Raw genomic sequence first — 8,946 nt, 5'->3', positions numbered from 1 at the left:
TGTGAACCTCCCCTCCTTTCCTTCTCTTACCCCTTCCCCTCCCTAAAAGCTATAATATACAGCACGCGCACCACTCTGCTGGCGGCACGGCAATATACAAACCTGAGCTTTGGTGAAAAAAAAAAAAAAAATATTCTTACAGAGTAACGCCATCGCCATCTGGAGCATTTATCTAGCACTGAATTTTCCATATGAAAATATCAAATCTTGAAATACCTAATTAAATATTTTTTACTTATTAATTCTTGGATGCTTTTCAAGCATTGGAAAATTCGGAAGACCAAAGTTTGTTCTCAGAAGACTAAAAACTGACCATCGAAATTTTGACCCGATTACATTACTTTCCTTCCTATAGGATAAGGAAAGTAAAAAATATATATATTCTTACAGAGTAACGCCATCTAAATATTCCATATGAAAATATCAAATCTTGAAATACCTAATTAAATATTTTTTACTTAATAATTCTTGGATGCTTTTCAAGCATTGGAAAATTCGGAAGACCAAAGTTTATTCTCAGAAGTCTTCCCAAATCTAAGCTCGTGTATCCCAAAATTCAAGTACAACCACAGAGCCCGAATGTCAAACCGAACTGAAAGAAATTCGACTTTGACGGAAGTTGAACGAGGGACGTTTCGAAATTCGAATTTTCGAACTTTGGACCAGAAGTAGGTGCGTTTTATCCTCAGCCGCCTTCAGTGTTCCTTCTCGAATAAAATCCTAGCTAGCTTGGGAATTAGCCGGGTAGAGAGAGAGAAATGTAACAAGTACCTGCGTTTTATCCTCAGCCGCCTTCAGTGTTCCTTCTCGAATAAAATCCTAGCTAGCTTGGGAATTAGCCGGGTAGAGAGAGAGAGAGAGAGAGAGAGAGAGAGAGAGAGAGAGAAATGTAACAATGCGTTTTATCCTCAGCCGCCTTCAGTGTTCCTTCTCGAATAAAATCCTAGCTAGCTTGGGAATTAGCCGGGTAGAGAGAGAGAGAGAAATGTAACAAGTAGGTATATGTAACAAGTTCATTTCCATTGACTCTCCCAATTATAAGAATAAAAGGTTATTTAGAACTTTGTTCTCGAAAGCTCTGTGCGTTTTGGGAGAGAGAGAGAGAGATGAAATTTTACGACCATTGATGAATTCAGATTTGAGAAAGGTTTCGGAGACTTTATTAGTAGGTAGATACATTATCCGAAAAATGAATGGCTTCATACGTTCATAGTTCATTTACCTACCTATTTAAAATTGAACATGAAACTTTAACTATATGTATGGTTACTCCATCGCATCGCGCAGAATCAGTCTGTAACTACAGGTACTTAACCAAAATTGCTTGTACATATCTTTAAATTACTCCATACTAGGAACTACCTACTCAATACTTAAGTAATTAAATATCAGACGTTAACAAAATTACTCAATACTCGGAACCAGGTACTCGAGTAATAGGTGAGCTCACATTATTACTGGGTATGCTAGATAAAGGGTGTCCCAATAAGAGCGCAAGATTTGATTGGTTTATAAAGCATGGTTCTCCGTGGAATAAAATGCACTTCTTAGATGATTTGAGAAGTAAACACACTGAAATTTTGTATGGAACAATAATCAGACAAATAACTTCCTCGACTTTGATGGTACATTCGTTTCCTTTTGACAAAATTTTCGATGACAAAGTCGAGGAAATCAGGCTGTATCTCGTTGATGCAACTTTCAATTTCACCTTTTAATGCTTCAAAGCTTGTGGGTTTGTTGGTGTAAACCTGTGACTTTAGATGCCCTCACAAAAAATAGTCTAGGGGGGTAAAATTACATGATCATGGAGGCCATTTCTCGTCCGAAAAACTTTCCGTTTTGACAGGATTACGACTAGGAAAATGCTCGCGCAAAAGTGATAATGTGTCGATTTTATTATGCTCGCGTTGTTGAACAGTTTTAGACTCCATGATGACTAGTTTTGATTTACAATCAATCTGTCAAAGATTGGGCAAGATAAAACAATGCATAACAAAGTTATGACCCTTTCAAATCTTGCGTTCTTATTGGGACACCCTTTATAAGTAAATACAGTGCTTCTCTTTCAAACAGATATGAAGAAGATAGAATGGACAAAAGAGAGAGAGAGAGAGATACAGATTGACAGGGGAGAGAGTGAGAGAGAGAGATACATATTGACAGGAGAGAGAGAGAGAGAGACAGGGATCAAGTGTCGACAATGTGCATGACTGTCACGAGATTCATTCTTAAATGTCTTGCATTCCATGAGCTTTTCTCTCTCTCTCTCTCTCTCTCTCTCTCTCTCTCTCTCTCTTTCTCCCTCTCCCTCGCTCTCCTTCCCTTTCTCCCTCTCTCTCTCTCTTCCTCTCTCTCGCTCTCCCTCTCTCTTGCAAAAGCAGAAATGTTGAGTACTTCAGGAATTGCAAACATTTCTTTTCCGACACTTGATTTTTGATTTATCAATTTATACCCTTATCTCTCTCTCTCTCTCTCTTTCTCTCTCGCCCTCTCACTCTCATGGCAGCATTTTGACAACTCATCGTTCAAGATTGAAATACAAGTTAACCCATTAAAAGCTTCAAGAGTAATAATTAACATCAGTTGTTGATTCCTTGACCATCATAAGAACGCAGTGAAATCACCTATCTAGAGTGGAAATGACAGAGAGAAGAATGAAAAGGGGATTGTGCATTTCATCTCTCGTTTTGAAAAGAAGAAAAGTCAATTTTCCTTTTTTAGCCCGTCCTTCCTTTATTATTACGATAGTAATAAAAAAAGGTATAGTGGCTATTGTATTCGCTTCGGTGTCTGTCAGTCGGTCGGTCTGTCTGTCCCCATAGAACATAGAAGGACTTATCCAAACCTGGTCGACCTATATATCAAATTAAAAGTCTTTTTACCAGGAACACGAAAATGGTGCAAATTTTGCCCAGAAAACCATAAAGCCAAAAAACAAAAAAAGTCGCGTTAATTTAAGACCGGTTCTAGCGTTACCTATGTTAAGCTAAGGCCAATAAATGGATGGGTGACTTAAACATTATATTGGGAATCAAGGGAGAACGGGCTCTAGTCTTGATTTTAAATCATTACATGAAAGTAAAATCAAATCAAGAATAATAATAAACTGAATATTAAATAAAATAGGTACGTACATAAATATTGATTTTCTTTAACCAAGATCAAAAATTCCCGGAGGGACGGGCGCCGCTTGTTCTTTTCTCGTGCACAAAAGAAAATCAGTAAATGACCCGATAGTCAATTCTGAACATTTGTAGGTAAGCAGCCAACCATTGCAATAATGTTCCAAGGAATGAACATTTTCAATAGCTATGGAGTCTATTTAGTTCAGGAATGAAAAGATTCTGCTCTATTTCTATCAGTTTGCATTTGCAGACTCCGCTAGTACAGGGGGATATTTTATAAGTTCTAGGGCACTAGAGAATCTAAACACGCCATGCTGACCCTGAATGAAACAAACATTCAGTGAAATGTAAACTTTATATCAATTGAGAAATAACCGAGGCTAACCAGAACCAGGTTTATGATACGCAAAAACCATCATTGCATTTCTAGTAGGTATTAGTTAACATTGGTTAGATTGTTCAGCGTGGGTTAACGAAACGAAAAATTTACTAATGCTACTTGAAAGTTGATATGAAAATATTGAAAAAATAGAAAGTAAAAAATCCTTGAGGAATGGTGATAAATCTCGGTATTAGGAATATTAAAATAGGTCACGCCTGTGTTTATACAATGGCAATACACATCTTACTCATTGTAATATCATGTATGAATAATCTACATTGATCTATGTGCATATTTTGTGTAATCCCTACAGGGACTTAAATGCTTTGAACACACCATAACATCAATCATACAGGGTGGTACTACTGAGGCATTTCACATTTCATCCTTGCCAGCCTAATGATTCTCTCAGAATATACAGAATACCGCTGGGAAGGTTTATTTTCGTAAATCCCAAGTGTACCATTGCCAAAGTTTTTTTTTTTTTTAAATTGTTTCTAACCCTGTTTTCAATTTATTGATGTATATATATATATAATTATATAGAATGCCGGTAACATATACATAGATATTTCTTTCTATTTTATACTACCTATAGCTTCATTTTGGTACATAAATAACTACAGTTTTATCAACTAGGATTTTTTTACAATAGCAACACCCACCCTGTAAGGTACAATGTTTGTAATAAATACAAGCATTACATGATACTTAGGACACCCTGTTTTCAATTTATTGATGTATATATATAGAATGCCGGTAACATATACATAGATATTTCTTTCTATTTTATACTAGCTTCATTTCGGTACATAAATAACTACAGTTTTATCAACTAGGATGTTTTTACAATAGCAACACCCACCCTGTAAGGTACAATGTTTGTAATAAATACAAGCATTACATGATACTTAGGATGATTTTTATGTTCATGGCTTATTCGGAACTCAAAACTTCACTGAACATTTTATGTTGTCTGTATTAGGAGCTCGTAACTTCTAACATTACGAGTGCGTACTTAAAGGAAACCAGGGACTTGAACATTCTTTGCTCCCTGGCGGTCTTCAACTGAATGATGATTGATGAAACGGTTTTCATTCAGATCGGTTGGCAAACAAAATACAAATAGCTCTGTAACTTCTAACATTACGAGTGCGTACTTAAAGGAAACCAGGGACTTGAACATTCTTTGCTCCCTGGCGGTCTTCAACTGAATGATGAAACGGTTTTCATTCAGATCGGTTGGTAAACAAAATACAAATAGCTCTGGTACCTACACAAGGTACGATTTTTCTTACGATCAGATCTATAAATCGCTAAGTTTTCCTCGATACTCACAGTACAGATATTTTACATATAAGGTTTGTCTCACATTTCACATTAAAGAAGAAACTGGGAACAGCGTTTTCACTGGAATAAGCGTTTACATAAATACATAGGTACAAATAAGCGTTAGTCGCCTGCAAAACCAAACCTATGAAAATAATATCTATGAAAAAGACCTTCTATGTATAGACTTTATGTTTGTACATATATTTACATATAAGGTTTGTCTCACATTTCACATTAAAGAAGAAACTGGGAACAGCGTTTTCACTGGAATAAGCGTTTACATAAATACATACATATATATAAGCGTTAGACGCATGTCTTTCAGTAGCGCGTAGTCGGCTGCAAAACCAAACCTATAAAAATAATATCTATGGAAAAGACCCTCTATGTATAGACTTTATGTTTGTATATCATTTTCATAGGTTTGTTTGGTTTTGCATGCGACTACTAAAAGGCACTCTCGCCCCCTCACTCTCATGGCAGTATTTTGACAACTCATCGTTCAAGATTGAAATACAAGTTAACCCATTAGGTACTAAGTGTGTACCTATGTATTGTCAGATTGTAATGGTCATGGTTACTATGGCGAGTTCTAGTAACAATATGAAGGTGGGTACAGACGAGACGATTGCAAAACATCTGCGTTCAACATGCTGTGCGCTGTAACATGTTGCTGCAACATGTGGTGGTCTGTGAAAACAGGTGATTATAATGAATTTATCGTATAACAGGTATATAACTCCTGCTCATGAACCCTACCTACACCTTGCAGGATGTCACCTTTAGACCTCTAGTTTTTTGTCAACCTCTGAGTATACTCATAACTACCGAACCTGCTAAGCTAGTGGTTCAATGGACTATACTATGAGATTACTCGGAAAAAGAACCTGGGTTGTCAATCAGCAACTACCAAAGTACAATCCTTTTTGGTATTGAATACTTTTCAAATTTCATGAAAGTCGAGAAATCGACCATTACCTACATATACCAATGGACTATACTATGAGATTACTCGGAAAAAGAACCTGGGTTGTCAATCAGCAACTACAAAGTACAATCCTTTTTGGTATTGAATACTTTTCAAATTTCATGAAAGTCGAGAAATCGACCATTACCATGCCTAAGCAGTCTCCAAACATTCTCAAACCCGGGCCATGTTGCCACATTGGACGTAAAGGTGGCAACAGAACTTCACTTTTTACACCTCTTAGTGGAAAAAGGAGAATAAAAAAAAGTTTGGCACTTGTATGAAATTTTGTCGTTGACAAAGTTTGAACTTTTGCTTGAAAAGCTGAGTTGAAGAGAAGTGTGTGTGGAAAATTTCTACTCTGTCAATCATAGTTATTTTCATTTTGACAAAGAGGTACTTGACTGTTGGGAATTGTTTTTTTCCACTAGTGAAAACCATGTGGGTGTGTTGTATTATTATGGTTATTATTATTATTGTTCTTCAGTTCTATAATGGCCTCTTCACTACCTCACACCATGTTGCAATGCCTGCAGTCTGAAGGGCCAAAAGTTTGTTCCAAAACTATATTAAGGCTAACCTAATTGGGTATCAGAGTTGTCACCTATCAAGATCATCTTTGGAATTTTCCCATCCCATAACTAAATGAAATGAAGGGGGGGATAGGGATAGACCCTATAAAATACTAGGAGACACAAAGTAGACCCAACCTTATTAAGCTGTATCCAAACATAGAAACCGTACACTTTCTCGACAACATACATTAAAGATTCACCTCGTCCATCGACAGCGTCGAGTACCTATGTGTGGACACATTATGTTAAGGCGGTCTCTTCCTGATCCCTTATATGCCGCGTCCATTTTAGTTTAGGACTATCGCACTAATGTGTGGACACACCGATTAGGCTCTTTGATGCCCTGGCCAGCTCAAACTAAAGAGCTGTGGTTATTCTCTCCCTCTCACTCTCATGGCAGTATTTTGACAACTCATCGTTCAAGATTGAAATACAAGTTAACCCATTAGGTACTAAGTGTGTAGGTACCTATGTATTGTCAGATTGTAATGGTCATGGTTACTATGGCGAGTTCTAGTAACAATATTGTTACGTATACGTGGGCGTGATCGGGTTCGTAAAAGATTAGGGCTAGTAAAAACACTCGCGAATTCGTTTATTTAAATCTAGAGTACAACAAGTTTATTTATTTCACAAAAGAGTAAACAGTCACTAGGTATAATCGCTATTACAAAGTACAATCTCTTATCACAAGTACGATCGCTTTTCTATCATTCCAGACAATCCTACGTCATTATCCTACGTCACTAATTCATTTCTGGAACGGACTATAAAATTCGACAATACTGTGATTATACCTGTCTATTTATGTACCTATACTACCTATACCTTAACTCTCATTCTGGAACCCACCCGCTCTATCCTAGTACAGTGGTTATCAACCCGTGGGCCGAGAAGTACCTTTCTACATAGCATCTGGTACACATAAACATGGAAGTTGGAGACCGCCTTTCCTAACTAGACTTCAAGTTTCACGATTGCTAATAGTTCTGTTTGAATTCTACCAGGTTGCGCTACCAGTATCATTTTTGATTTTACTTCTCGAGGCTTCACGTTCTTAGTTCATACATGATACATACTACATACATAGCTAGATACTCTCTCTAGACGCGTTCTGTAACAAAATGAAGGTGGGTACAGACGAGACGATTGCAACACATCTGCGTTCAACATGTTGTGCGCTGTAACATGTTGCTGCAACATGTGGTGGTCTGTGCAAACAGGTGATTATAATGAATTTATCGTATAACAGGTATATAACTCCTGCTCATGATCCCTACCTATACCTTGCAGGATGTCACCTTCAGGCCTCTAGTTTTTTGTCAACTTCTGAGTATACTCCCTATGTATTGTCAGATTGTAATGGTCATGGTTACTATGGCGAGTTCTAGTAACAATATGAAGGTGGGTACAGACGAGACGATTGCAACACACCTGCGTTCAACATGTTGTGCGCTGTAACATGTTGCTGCAACATGTGGTGGTCTGTGCAAACAGGTGATTATAATGAATTTATCGTATAACAGGTATAGGTATAACTCCTGCTCATGAACCCTACCTATACCTTGCAGGATGTCACCTTTAGACCTCTAGTTTTTTGTCAACCTCTGAGTATACTCATAGACTATGCCCAAGGTCCTTTTTTCTAAGTACCTTTGTATTTACATAATATGATTAGTAGGTCTTCTTATTACCTAGCTATTTGCAAGCTTTTAATTTTTTTTTCCTCGTGAGATGTTTTTGCTATTAGTGTTGTTGTTGATTTGTTATTGTTGGTTTTGTTGTTATTGGTGGTGGTTGTGTTGTTGGTTGGTTGGTTGGTTGGTTATTTAATGGGTATTTGTAGGTTAGTATCATTTCCTTATGGATTTAGTCAGTAAATGCTTATAACTGTAAAAAAAAAATTCAAGGCATCTTTATATACCTTACCTTTTAAATATGTGCCCTAAATTTCAAAAGTTTATCTCTAGAGGAAGCCGATCTATGAAGGTGAGAAAAACCTGCCGAATTGGGTTCGTGTAAAGACACACAGGCGTGCTTACTGGAACTTGGCCTGGGGCACTGCCGTGCGCTCAGATACTAGGTACTATAACTATGTAGATAGTACCTAACCTAATCCCATTTATACTAGGCTAGTACTAACTAGAGTACTCGACTGGTTAGAAACAAACATCACATAGACAAATAACAACATACGGGGGTGTTACGTAGAATATGGAATGCCAAGGTTTGGGGAGAAGGTTAGGTTAGGTTAGGTTACGGTGGGGGTGCAGGGTTAGGTCTATAACTCTATACTCACAAGCTTGACACAATAAATAATGCAACAGAAAATCCTCCTCATAACTATGTAGATAGTACCTAACCTAATCCCATTTATACTAGGCTAGTACTAACTAGAGTACTCGACTGGTTAGAAACAAACATCACGTAGACAAATAACAACATACGGGGGTGTTACGTAGAATATGGAATGCCAAGGTTTGGGGAGAAGGTTAGGTTAGGTTACGGTCGGGGTGCAGGGTTAGGTCTATACTCACAAGCTTGACACAATAAATAATGCAA

General features: G+C 37.3%; 1 protein-coding gene across 1 annotated transcript in view; it reads left to right on the top strand.

Annotated features, from left to right (window-relative positions):
- The first annotated feature begins 7,761 nt into the window (after positions 1–7,761).
- LOC103509747 overlaps positions 7,762–8,946 on the top strand; it is a 36,104-nt gene continuing 34,919 nt past the window's right edge. Inside the window, exon 1 of the mRNA XM_026824013.1 lies at positions 7,762–7,792. Coding sequence (XP_026679814.1) covers positions 7,762–7,792 — 31 coding nt within the window. The remainder of the gene's footprint in view (positions 7,793–8,946) is intronic.

Source organism: Diaphorina citri, unplaced genomic scaffold, assembly GCF_000475195.1.
Source record: "Diaphorina citri unplaced genomic scaffold, Diaci psyllid genome assembly version 1.1 scaffold524, whole genome shotgun sequence".
In the NCBI taxonomy this organism is placed as follows: Eukaryota; Metazoa; Arthropoda; class Insecta; order Hemiptera; family Psyllidae; genus Diaphorina; species Diaphorina citri.
Note: the sequence above shows the minus strand (reverse complement) of the source record. Positions and strands in the feature narration are given on the sequence as shown.